This window comes from Ilyonectria robusta, assembly GCF_021365365.1.
Source record: "Ilyonectria robusta strain PMI_751 chromosome Unknown BGZ61scaffold_5, whole genome shotgun sequence".
Lineage (NCBI taxonomy): Eukaryota > Fungi > Ascomycota > Sordariomycetes > Hypocreales > Nectriaceae > Ilyonectria > Ilyonectria robusta.
Genome location: NW_025764439.1, coordinates 2,092,396 through 2,104,935, shown reverse-complemented (window position 1 = coordinate 2,104,935; position 12,540 = coordinate 2,092,396). Strand labels below are relative to the sequence as shown.

The following is a 12,540-nucleotide window of genomic DNA, read 5'->3' as shown; positions in this document are numbered from 1 at the left end:
GAACGGTTCGACGAGTGCTGTAATGAATCAGACAGTTGGAGTATAGAGCTTCGGGTGCTAAGACAGGCGCCGTATGTACAGAAAGTAATCGAGAGGGTTCGTGACAAACGCGGCCTCACCAATGAACCACAGCTGAACCTAATCCCACGAGAACGGTCTGCAGGAATCCCCTCTCAAGTCTAGAAGCAATGCTAAGCTGGATTCGGCGCTTCGCCACATCCCGCAAGCTCCGGACTGAGAACGAGTCCATCCAATACCCCGGATTTTCGGCTCCACCGCATTTCAGGCGTGGCCTTCCATGTTTGGGCTCAGCAGAAGAAAACAGGGTAACAGTTAGCGAACGATCCAACAATCAGGGGCCAAGGCTACCTCCCACAGGCCGTGCGCACCCTGGAATCCATTTATATCGTTTCTGTATTGTCATGACTATCTAGACCCCAATTAAACCTGTTCCTTATCTCAATTCAGCAGCGCCGAGCTTCGTTTAGACCCGACTCGCATAGATAAGGGTCAACCCACCAGACCACCTCGTCACATATACATTCTGGACTTGATATATAGAGCGTCATCCCTCACCGAGAAATGCATTTCCTTCCTTACTCCCACCCCAACTCCCCACCTCAACTCTCTTTCCCCTCCGCAGAAGCCGCACATGACCCTCCTCCTCGGTCTTGTTCATTCAGAGTCATCCTCCCTCCTGGCTAGCCAAGGCCACCAAACCTAAGCCATGTCTTCCAAAGATTCTGGCAACGAAAAGGGCAACGAGGCCGCCGACTTTGCCCGAACCGAGTCCTATGCGGCCGGCGATTCCGAGACGGCGGGCGTGACCGACCTGAGCCGCACCGAAACCAAGCGCAACATCAAATCCCGCCATGCGCAGATGCTCGCCATCGGTGGCACCATTGGCACTGGTCTCTTCGTCGGTGCCGGCCAGGCTCTCGCCCGTGCTGGCCCAGCCAATCTCTTCATGGCCTACAGCATCATCTGCTTCTTCGTCTACGGAATCGTCACCGGTGTCGCCGAGGTTGCCGCGTACCTCCCTCTTCCCGGCGCCTCCATGTCATCCCACGGTACCCGGTTTGTCTCTAAGAGCTTGGGATTCGCCATGGGTTGGCTCTACTGGTACTCATTCGGAATCCTCGTCGCCTATGAGATCACCGCTGCATCTCTCGTCATCAACTACTGGCCTAATAACATCCATATTGCGGTTTGGATCACGATTATGCTGGTTGTTATTCTTGCCCTTAACTTCTCGCCAGTGAAGTGGTATGCCGAATCTGAATTTTGGTTCGCTTCTCTGAAAGTCCTTATGATCATCGGTCTCCTTCTCTTGGCCTTTATCTTGGCTGTTGGTGGAGGCCCTGATGGGAAGAAGATCGGTTTCTCTTATTGGAACGACCCCGGAGCAATGAACGAATATCTCGTCACAGGGGCGCGCGGCCGATTCTGCGCCTTTATCTATGCTCTGACCTTTTCCATGTTCTCGTTCAACTTTGGACCCGAGCTGATTGTCCTCACCTCCGGCGAGATGAGAGCCCCCAGAAAGAACCTCCCCACTGCCGCCAAAAACTTCGTCTGGAGACTGATTGTCTTCTACTCGCTCGGTGCTCTCGCCATCAGTGTCATCTGCCGAAGCGATGCTCCAGGCCTGACCGACGGCGGCTATGGAGCTGCTGCATCCCCGTGGGTCATCGCCATCAAGGACAGTGGCATCAAGATTCTGGATTCCATCATCAACGCCGGTATTATTCTCTCTGCTTGGTCATCTGGCAACTCCTTCCTCTACATGTCCAGCCGGTCGCTCTACTCAATGGCAAAGTCAGGCAACGCTCCCGCTATTTTCGCCCGCTGCAATCGCTATGGCGTTCCGGTTTACGCAACTCTTGCCAGTGCGCTCTTCGGACCCCTAGCCTATATGAATGTCGGAAGCTCGACGAGCGAAGTCTTCAACTGGTTCATCAACTTGACCAACACTGCTGGATTCACATCTTGGATCTGCTGTTGCATCATTCTGTTGAGGTTCCGCAAGGCCTGCAAGGCTCAGGGTGTCACGGATATTCCCTTCCAGTCTATTCTGCAACCATGGGCGTCGTATATCTGCATTGTCTTTTTCGCCTGCCTGCTTGGTCTCAACGGCTTCAGCGTCTTCTTCCCTGGTCAATGGTCTGTTTCGTCCTTCCTGACGTCTTACATTGGTCTCCCCATCTTCCTCGTCATTTATGGAGCTCACCGTGTTTGCCACTGGAATGAGGGTTGGATTATTGCGCCGAGCGATGTTGACTTGCATACCGGGTTGGATGCCATCAAGGCCCTTGAAGAGGTCGAGGCTGAACAGGAGTATCCTGAGAAGGGCGGGGTGAAAGGAAAGGCTTGGAGGGTCGTCAAGTCCATATGGGAATAGAGCAGCATTCGAGCCTCAATCCCAGATCTATAGAAATAGAACATTAGGACAGCCAAAGACCTAGATTCGAAATCGTCCTCGTTTGATATGAACCAAGACTTATCTTCGATTTGTTTTGTGAAATGATTGCTAGGTAAAGACGACCGCGCAGAATAATGAGACGAACAGAAGTTGTTGTTATTGGACAACTTGTGACATTCTCGAAAAACAATTCCTGAATTAGTTGTGAAGCTGTACCAATCTTACGCGGGGTTTAACACTCCGTATCTCGGCGAAATGAGCCGTCTTGCCGTACGAACGCACTTGTGGGCACTCGGACTTGCTGTGCATGCAGGCCGAAGTGGTATACGAGCTCAAGAGTCTCCTGTAGCTCGCGACAAAACCGACTTTATGTTCGTTAATTTGATTTTGCCTGTCCCTTGATAGCACCTGGCGTCACGATACCCGCTCCTATTGCCAGCTCAAATTGCCCACCAGCAAGACGCGAGTCAAACGAAGGGCAAATGAATCCCTCCTCGGCTCCTAGAACTGGAAATCATGAGCGAATCTGCCGCACGCTAGTCTAATCCGGGATTTTTCGCCATCAAAACCGACTTGCAGTGGGATTAGATAAGCTAGCGTCCGGTCAATTGAGGGAGCTATTAGCGAGACCGGGTCGGCGAAATCCTCAGGTCCGCCGACGACAAGCTCACCTATTTATGCGACATTTGCAGGTTAATAACATTGGGAGGACATTGATTCGGTCGAATACAAGCCAATAAACGACCATGTTTACGCGAGCCGTGTCGAAATGGGGCTCTAAGTCCTCGACGAAGCTTCAGAGACTCTGCTTCAGCTCTACCGCGGCTGCGCGAGCCGATTTCACTCATGCCGTGAGTCGCAGCCCGCTCTTCACGGCGCTTGCGTGTCCAAGTAACGAAGATATTGATGTTTGCGTAGGTGATTGGAGGCGGTGTTGTTGGTCTGGCTGTTGCCCAGAGGCTCGCACAACGCGAAAACACGTCAACGATTCTTATTGAGCGCAACTACGGGATTGGCATGGAAACAAGCTCGCGCAACAGCGAAGTCATCCATGCAGGCATCTATTATGGCACCGACAGTCTCAAAGGGAAGCTTTGCATCCGAGGAAAGGAGCTGCTTTACGAATTATGCGATCAGGCCGACATCCCGTATCGTCGTACGGGCAAGTGGATTGTGGCCCAGAACGAAGCCCAATACAAATCGCTGGAGAAGATTTATGCGACATGCCAGGAGCTCAATGTTCCCATGAGATGGGTGAGCCAGGATGAGGTGGAAAGAGACGGCGAAGGAGTGGTGGCGCGCGCTGGCGTTCTGGAGAGTCCAACCACCGGCATTGTCGACTCACACAGCTTGATGCTGGCCTTGCAAGGCCGTTTCGAAGAGTCCGAAGGCATGATGGCCCTCAATTCCCATGTCGTCGCAGTGAGGCCACTGGGAGATGCTGGTAGTCAGGGCTGGGAGATTGATGTGAAGGATGCGGCGACATCGGACATGTCCACGATAACGGCGGAAACACTCATCAACTCGGCAGGTCTCGGCGCAGTCTCAATTCACAACATGATCACCCCTCCATCACGCCACATGAAGATGTTTTACGCCAAAGGCAACTATTTCTCGTACTCTTCATCTACACCAAAGGTCTCTCGTCTGATCTATCCCGTCCCAGCACCAGGAGCTGGCGGCCTCGGAACACATCTAACGCTGGATATGGGCGGTCGAATTCGATTTGGACCTGATGTCGAGTGGGTAGACAGCCCCGATGATCTAATTGCCAACACGAAGCAATTGCCGCTGGCGATAAAGGATATCCAGCAGTACCTGCCTGCTGTGGACGAAAGTTGCCTGGCAGCTGATTATGCCGGTTTACGACCAAAGCTAGCCAGGGGGGGAGGAGGTGTAGATGGAAAGGGGTTCCTAGACTTCATCATCCGCAAAGAGGAAGGATACAATGGCTGGGTGAATCTCTTGGGTATTGAGAGTCCCGGGTTGACAAGTTGTTTGGCAATTAGCGAAAAGGTGGACTCTTTGTTATATGGTTCTAATCTAATCTAACTTCTGTCTGCTCCCTCAAGGTGAGCAAGTTGCCGGCACAAGGTCAAAAAAACACAATTTTATCCACGATTCAAGCATTTGTTACCCAATGCTGCGTTATATGGTTCTTAAAATGAATAATGACCTGTAACTTTTATTTTGTGATTTAACACTTGAGATAAATTGTGACGCAGCTAGTTTAGCAGTAGAAAAAGACGAGAACCAACACCGTAACTCAGCAGCCTCTCTTTGTGCTAGATAGTGGTCTGCTCTTGTACTTCGCGCACAAGATGTAGAATTGAATCCTAGCTTAGCACATCCAGGAGTCAGTGCATCAACGGCACTAGATATTATCGGGACACTTCCCGCATCCCGGGGCACACCGGTGATATTCACACGGATGCATTCTGCTGGTTGTTGTATCCCTCATGTCGATGTCCACATCTTACACCCTTCCAAATCGTCCGAGTGCTTAGTGGTATGTGTGGGCTCTGTTCCGGACCGAAGTGGCTATGCCTCTGCGCTCTGCAGCCTCCTACTGCTCGGGTATGTCTCATCTTGGCGCTAACAACAAGACAAAATTGAGGGATTATGACATTTGGGTTTATCCTGGGGTAGTCTACAGGGACACGGGTCGCAACAGGCTGGTACAGAAGCGCACGAGGGCGTTTGTCGTTGAGTTAGTTGGACTTGTCAGGTGTGGTAATGTTCTTCGCGGGTTTGACAAAGCTCACGCGCTCGAGGGAGTGTATTGTGGATATCTAGGTGTATAAATGTCATATCCCTCAAGCTGCTCCTGCCCGCTAAGAGATGTTTTGAATCCATGACAATACATTCAATCCAAGGATTGATGTTCAATCAAGTTTGGTCAGAAGTCTGATGCCCCAGGATGCTTCCAGCCCCCTCTTTTATCGAGAGGGGCTTTGCGTCAATGTCACTTCTCTATGTGTAAGCCCAGGATACCGATACACCAGAGGACTGTGCCCTCAGCCGGTACCAATCCCGGCCGCAAGCTAGGCCGGAACAATCATAGCCAAACTTTAACCCCATGCTATAGTATCAATGACATTAAGAATTTATGGAGGTCTAGGCAAGTCATGAACTGACCCCGCCCCCAAACTGTGATTCCCCCACAGACTAAATGAATGGACGGACGATCGATACGCCGTTACTTAGTCCGTGAAGTTGGGGGGCGGATGGACCAGGAGAACTGGCGCGACCGGCTATATAAATTGGGAGATGTTTTTGAGATGGCCTGGCCTGCTTGATTTAGCTTTCATAGTCACCCATCGCCGGTTTGACTTTGTGAGTTCATTACGATATCGTCCAGCCTTGCATTCGACACTGAGCTTGGAATAAAATGGCGCTGATCAGTGTTGCTTTCACACTTTTTCTTCTTACTTCAACTGAGGCTAAACGGTGGAACAACACTGGGCAGGGTTCTGTAATCTTTGAGGAAGCTCTCAGTCTAGACTATCCAGAATTCTCTAAAACAATGTAAGTCACCGAGAAAATCTCCCGACGCAAAAGGCGAGCGCCTCTGAACATTTGAATATTAACTACTCTTAATCTCAGTGCTGCACCAATTTTAGGTCAATTCAAAATCGTCCTTATATAGAGAAGTATCTTTCACTAACCTTCCTCTAGGCCAGACGTATGATGATCTCATCGCAAACCTGGCCGACGTTCACAACCAGCGCATCCGTTACATGGACGAGGCGGGCGTTGATTACATGGTGCTCTCTTTAACTTCTCCCGGAATTCAGGAAATCGGCAATGCCGCTTTGGCTGAGAGCCTGGCTACGCAAGCCAACAATGATTTTGCTGCACTGATCGCCAACAACACTGAGAGGTTTGGAGCATTTGCAGCTCTGTCCATGCACAACGCTACTCAAGCCGCAGAGGAGCTGCGCCGCTGCGTTCAGGAACTCGGGTTTCATGGAGCTCTGCTGAATGACTTCCAACAAGTCGACTATGACAATCGTGAGAATATACGCTCTCTTATTTCTGCCTACAGAGTGCTAACGTATGAACTACAGAAACACTTCTTTACTACGATAGCCAGGCATACGACCCATTCTGGGCAATGGCTGTTGAGCTCGATGTTCCAATCTATCTTCATCCCCGGGCACCGACACCTCTGGTGAAAAAGCTTGACTATGCCCATGCCACGTGGGTCTTGGGAGCTCCTCATCAGTTTGCGGTGAGCCTGTCGACTCACATTGTTGGACTATGCACCAACGGTGTTTTCGAGTATGTTCTTCAGCCAATTTTAGACTACATATTGCTTATTAAATGCCCAGCCGTTTCCCAAGACTTAAGGTAGTTGTTGGTCATCTGGGCGAGCGTATCCCTAGCGACTTCTGGCGCATTGACGAAAGTAAGTCCTCAAATTTGAGGTGTCTATTCCTAGCTTGCTCACTGCCACATCTTTAGTGTTGGCTCGTAAGGTTCCTGAAGGAATGCCAATGAAGAAGAAATTCTCATCTTATTGGCGTACCAACATTTACGAAACGACGACTGGAAACTTCTGGACCGACCTCCTTGACTTCCACCGAAACATCCTGGGCGCTGATAGAATTTTGTATTCAGTTGATTATCCATTTGTGATGCCTCAGCAGGGAGCTAAATGGATCAAGACTTTGCCTTATAGCAAGGAAAGCAAATTGGACTTAACCCGCCGTAACGCTATCAAGCTCTTAAAACTAAATAACTAAATTATCTTAGAATAGACTGTATCATCTATTCAATTCCACCGCTGTATGGGTGAATATGATGAAAGAGTGCTATTGCTAGAAGGATACAGGTATCCTGTCGCAATGCCGCCATGGCAAAAGGAAATGACCATTCCTCTTGACCAATCTCCGTCACACATCTCTAAGCTCCTTTAGTCGGCTGTCCACGTTAAAGTGGACGGGGATATGTTTTCTGGTGTGAGCTTGTACGTTCGCGTGCCTCTTCGTAAAGTCGTTGAGATTATTTCAGAAAATAAAACAATAAATGTAGGCCTTTGGCAAAGTGTGTATATTTATTGACTAGGTAGTATGGAGACTTTTAAATCAATTGTCAAATACGTTTGGCATATTCTAATCGTCGTGCATAATACCACCTTGTCATCCCACATGCGTTGCATCATACCCCATGGTAATGGTGTAAGAGCACGCCATTGATTGTTCCTATTGTTAGCGCATCGGAACGCCCCCGATCTGTAAATTATTTTCCAATTCAAGCTTAAATTCGGACATGAACCTTGCCACTTACCTATGGTAGGTATATTATCCGCAAACATCCTAACAAGTCAGTGGATGGTATCAATATTCACTCCATATATGGCATCCACTTTGCGACGCGGTGTGCGTCAATTACATGAACTCACCTTGACACTGACCTATCATAGGCAATAGCTGTGCGATAAATGCTGGCGAGATCCAGCGCTGGATGGCGGAATGGCAACTGAGTCAGGGACAATTGTCTTGGCAAAACGGCCGACTAGATATTAAGTTTGCTGCGAACCAGAGCATAGTTTTTTTGATATCCTTCAATGGGCTTTCATCTTGGTTATTGATCAAAAGGCATCGACGTTGAGCTTCCGTCTCAACGCATCTGATACTGTCACCATGTCGAGCATTCCTCGTTCCAAGTGGTACAAGATCCAGTGGTATTCTGACGATGACACCCCAGAAGAACGCAAATTTATCTGGAAGCTGGATCTTCTGGTTGTACCCTATGCGGTTCTTGCGTACTGGGTCAAATACATCGACCAGTCCAACCTCAGTGAGTAATATACCAATCTTGTGAAGGGCTAGCAGTTAACCGCAGTAGATAATGCCTACGTTGCAGGCATGAAAGAAGACTTGGGCTTCCATGGGAACGAATTAGTGAGGCTTCAAACGATGTACATCGTCGGCGCTGTACTTGGCCAGCTTCCATTCTTGTTTCTATTCACATACCTTCCTATGTATTGGATCATTCCATTCATGGATGTTATGTGGGGTGTTTTCACCCTCCTCCAATTTCGTGCCCAGTCCTTTGGAGAGATGGCTGCCTATCGATTCTTCGTCGGTTGGTTCGAAGCTGCATTCTTCCCTGCCATGCACTATGTTTTCGGTACGATCCTCCTCCACCTCTATGCGTGACCGACTAATTATTGGTTAAGGATCATGGTATAGAGGCCATGAAATTGGCCGTCGTGGAGGAATCTTTTATGTCGGTTTATCACTCGGCACGCTCACTGCTGGTCTCATCCAAGCCGGTGCATCTCAACGACTGGACGGCGTCCATGGCCTGGAAGGATGGCGCTGGATGTACATCATCTGTGCCATTATTACAATTCCAATTGGCATCCTGGGATACTTCACTATACCAGGAACATACGAACAACCAAACCGAAGAGTTTTGAGCGAAAAAGATCTAGAAATATCCAAACGTCGACTCGAGCGCGCAGGTCATGTAATGCATGGCAAGTTCGAGCTGAAAACGATAAAGAAGATCGCTTTCAACCCCCAATTCTGGACAATTGTGGCAGTGGACATTCTATTCTGGAATGCAGGGACACACTCTAGCACAGGCAGCTTCTTGCTCTGGATCAAGAGTCTCGGCCGGTACTCGCAGGCAAAGGTCAACGAACTCGGAACCATTGCCCCCGCTCTGGGCATCTTCTACACCCTTTTTGTCTGCTTTCTCTCCGATTTGGTCACAGGGCCAGCATGGGCTATTACCGTCGCCCATTCCTGGAATATTCTTGGTCTTATCATCAAGACGGTATGGAATGTGCCGGAGTCGGCTCTGTGGTTTGCATTCTCCACGTCTTACGCATCTCCGGCAATGTCCAGTGTCCTTCATGGCTGGGTGAATAGCCTGCTCAAGTATTCACCTGCCGAGCGTGCATTCACTCTGGTCATAATTAACGCAATTTCACAATCTACAACAGCTTGGACTCCCCTCTTGACGTTTCCGACGGTAGAAGCGCCGCGTTATCCGAAGGGATATCCATTCTGCCTGACGAGTGCAGCACTACTCATTATATCCTGCCATGTCCTCAATTATCACTTGAAGCGAAAAGCGTAAGTACTCAAGCCTCTATTTAAGGTTGATACTGACTTTCTTGTTCAGGAGACTTGCAGAGGCCCAAGAGGTTGATGATGCAGCATCGAGTCCTTCCCTTGTAGAGGACGGCAAAAAGGCATCATCTGACATCAAGCCGGTTGGAAGTTCATCCAACTAGATCTCTACAAACTCTTAGACGATGTTAAGAATACCCAAGAGCATGGTGTTGAAGCCCTAGGGGTTTTGATGTAGTCAATGCACAGCTCGCCAGTCTTGCTATTGCGGAGCCGCCTAGAGCAAAGTGGTGGACAGGAAACGGAGGTGCAATGAAGACGAAATTAAGCGTGTCTTTGAGCCAAGTCTGATGATTATATGCGAGAGGAGCAGAATGTTAACCATTTTTGCGCAAACTTTATCTTCCACCACAACTAGTTAGTTACCTTGTCTTGAGGTTCCTCCTAAGGTTCTAAATTTGTTCGGATCATCAAAACCTTACAATTCATCCTTTACACCACTTCGGTCATCCCTTTTATGGTTCCTCCCTTGTTGGTGTCCAATCCCCGCACATGGCTTCTAAATGCGTGACCGGATTCGTGCTTCAACCGACCACGTTTGCATGTTCGGCCGTAACTGCGTGATGAGGAGAGTCGTTGCGGTACTCAAGCGCGTATTGCCAGTGGGTTGAACCATTAAGGTTGCTGGCCGCACCAGTCGTGAAAGTTTGTACAGCGGAATAGAAGCTAGAAATCAGCTGGGGAGATTCCAGAACGTCGTTCCAGGCACTGATGATAATCAGAGCCCCAAATCGGTGGATCCTTGTGGAGAAATCTACACTTCTAATCCTAGCGACATTCACATGCCGGTGGGACCATAACGTAAATATTACCAAATATTGAGGATGCGCAAATAAAACCAGACCAACTCCAAGGGATTATTCTCCTTGCTACGATAAGGACCGAATGAGTCCCTGTCGTTCGAGCGATGGGGTGACTTGAGCTAAAAGATCCTGGGATTGTTCCCGATGCCGCTCCGCCTGGGAGGAGCTTGGGAGCTCTTTATTCGACGATAGCTTCACCCTTGGGGCTACCCCGATGGCCCGACCGCTGCCCTTGCGGGTCAAATCAAGCTCTAATGTGTCACGAAGCATCGTGCCATAAACTCTGTCCCGGTGTCGCTCTGCAAGATTAAATTGTGGCTGTGGAGTACATGGGCCCCCGTTTCTAGAAGCCCAAGTCCTCTTTCTTCGTCTTCAATCAAGGTCTACCTTTTCCTCCTTCATACCTTTCTGTCGAGCTGAGAATCCATTACGTCTTTCCCCATTTGTCTGTCCAATTACAAGATCTATTGACGCTCATTTCATCATCTACCTGGGAGTGCTAGAAACGCTGGCATTCGACTACCATGGGGCGCTCTGCTATTGCGAGTGCGCCGGACGCCTCGAAACAGGAGAATAATATCAGCGTTGAAGCACCAGAGGCAGCCGCTCGTACGGTCGCTGATGATAATGGGGTTTTGGAGGGAGAGGAAGGTGACCTGATTGACTACAAGACATTGACCTGGTGGTATGGCTCCCCACAAGGGGACATGCTCATTACTAGATACTGACAAGCTTCCTAGGCAAGGTGGCATCGTCTTGATCGCCGAAACCGTCTCCCTTGGTATCCTGTCTCTGCCGTCCGTCCTCGCTACGGTGGGGCTCGTGCCTGGAATCGTCTTGATTCTGATCTTGGGCTTCCTGTCGACGTACTCTGGTCTCGTTTTGGCTGAATTCCGACAAGCATACCCATTCGTGCAGAACTTTGGTGACGCTGTTCAAGTCATCGGAGAGCCCATTGGCATGGGACGTGTGTTCCAAGAAGTCTTCGGCTGGGCGCAAGTCACCTTCCAGATTTTCGTCATGGGAAGCCACTTGTTGACATTCACAATCTGCATGAACACTCTGACCAGCAGCTCGACATGTACTCTTGTTTGGGCGATTGTGGGACTGGGTGTTTTCTGGGCTCTGAACCTCCCAAGAACGTTGAAGTATACCAGCTACATGTCAATGGCTTGTGAGTGGTTTCCGACACGTTCTGTTTGGTGCGAAATGACAAGCTAACTCGGATGATAGCGTGCATGTCTATTACGCTGGCGGTGTTGATAACTCTGGGAGACGTCGCCGTTGAGCGCCCCATCGGTTCTGGAAGTTTCCAAATTGCACGAGAGCTCGGATTTACCGGTGCCTTCATGGCAGTCACCAACATTGCTATCTCGTTCTGTAAGTAGCTGTGGACCACAGCTAGTCAACCAGTAACTGACCTCCACCCAGCGAGCCATTCTTGCTTCTTCAGCGTCATCTCCGAGTTCAAGAAGCCCGAGGATTGGCCCAAGGTTGGCGCTTCTCCAGATTTGCGACACAGCGCTGTATCTTCTAGCCGCCATCGTCATCTATGTCTTCGTTGGTCCAGACGTTCCATCGCCTGCCCTGTCCGCAGCCGGTTCCGCCACGATGCGCAAGGCAATTTGGGGCATTGCTATTCCGACAATCGTGATCGCTGGTGTCATTTACGGACACGTCGCCGCCAAATACATCTTCTCTCGCATGTTCCGAGACACCAAGCACATGATCAGGAGAACCAAGCTATCTGGCATTGCGTGGATTGCTGTCACTTTTGGCATCTGGGCTATCTCGCTCGTCATTGCCGAATCGATCCCGGTCTTCAACAATCTCTTGGGCCTCATTTGTGCCCTGTTTGCCAGTTGGTTCTCGTATGGCTTGCCTGGAATCTTTTGGTTGTGGATGCATCATGGAAACTGGTTCAAAGACTGGAAGCAGACATGTCGATTCCTCGCCAATGTGGCGCTTTTCATCACCGGCTTCCTTATCTGTGTGCTTGGCCTATGGGCTTCGATCGAGGCTATTGCCACGAATGGCACTACAAAACCTTGGACATGCGAGAGCAATGCTGCCGAATAAGCGGGAGGAAAGAGAAACGACATTTAATTCGGAGGGTCACGAGTTAATGATACCAATTTGATACGAGAGTCTTTGGAGATGTATC

At 49.6% G+C, this 12,540-nt stretch overlaps 5 protein-coding genes across 5 annotated transcripts; all 5 read left to right on the top strand.

Annotated features, from left to right (window-relative positions):
- The first annotated feature begins 888 nt into the window (after positions 1-888).
- BGZ61DRAFT_447101 (amino acid permease/ SLC12A domain-containing protein) lies at positions 889-2,730 on the top strand. Its single transcript, XM_046245289.1, has one exon. It carries the CDS (start codon positions 968-970, stop codon positions 2,399-2,401), a length of 1,434 nt encoding a protein of 477 aa, XP_046107905.1. The 5' UTR covers positions 889-967; the 3' UTR covers positions 2,402-2,730.
- A 38-nt stretch (positions 2,731-2,768) lies between these two features.
- BGZ61DRAFT_515826 (FAD dependent oxidoreductase) lies at positions 2,769-4,541 on the top strand. Its single transcript, XM_046252261.1, has 2 exons — positions 2,769-3,273; positions 3,341-4,541. Exons 1-2 carry the CDS (start codon positions 3,169-3,171, stop codon positions 4,472-4,474), a joined length of 1,239 nt encoding a protein of 412 aa, XP_046107904.1. The 5' UTR covers positions 2,769-3,168; the 3' UTR covers positions 4,475-4,541.
- A 1,272-nt stretch (positions 4,542-5,813) lies between these two features.
- On the top strand, positions 5,814-7,170 carry BGZ61DRAFT_475433 (2,3-dihydroxybenzoic acid decarboxylase; the record flags this gene model as incomplete). The annotated part of the gene is made up of 6 exons (XM_046248696.1): positions 5,814-5,950; positions 6,029-6,045; positions 6,101-6,436; positions 6,493-6,706; positions 6,757-6,833; positions 6,890-7,170. 6 exons carry the CDS (start codon positions 5,814-5,816, stop codon positions 7,168-7,170), a joined length of 1,062 nt encoding a protein of 353 aa, XP_046107903.1.
- A 900-nt stretch (positions 7,171-8,070) lies between these two features.
- BGZ61DRAFT_346013 (vitamin H transporter) lies at positions 8,071-9,520 on the top strand (the record flags this gene model as incomplete). The annotated part of the gene is made up of 3 exons (XM_046239840.1): positions 8,071-8,227; positions 8,276-8,560; positions 8,610-9,520. The coding sequence occupies 3 exons, from the start codon at positions 8,071-8,073 to the stop codon at positions 9,518-9,520; spliced, it is 1,353 nt and encodes a 450-aa protein (XP_046107902.1).
- A 1,380-nt stretch (positions 9,521-10,900) lies between these two features.
- Positions 10,901-12,455, top strand: BGZ61DRAFT_530007 (transmembrane amino acid transporter protein-domain-containing protein; the record flags this gene model as incomplete). Its single annotated transcript, XM_046253494.1, has 4 exons — positions 10,901-11,061; positions 11,117-11,550; positions 11,610-11,756; positions 11,812-12,455. The coding sequence occupies 4 exons, from the start codon at positions 10,901-10,903 to the stop codon at positions 12,453-12,455; spliced, it is 1,386 nt and encodes a 461-aa protein (XP_046107901.1).
- Between the last annotated feature and the right edge of the window lie 85 nt (positions 12,456-12,540).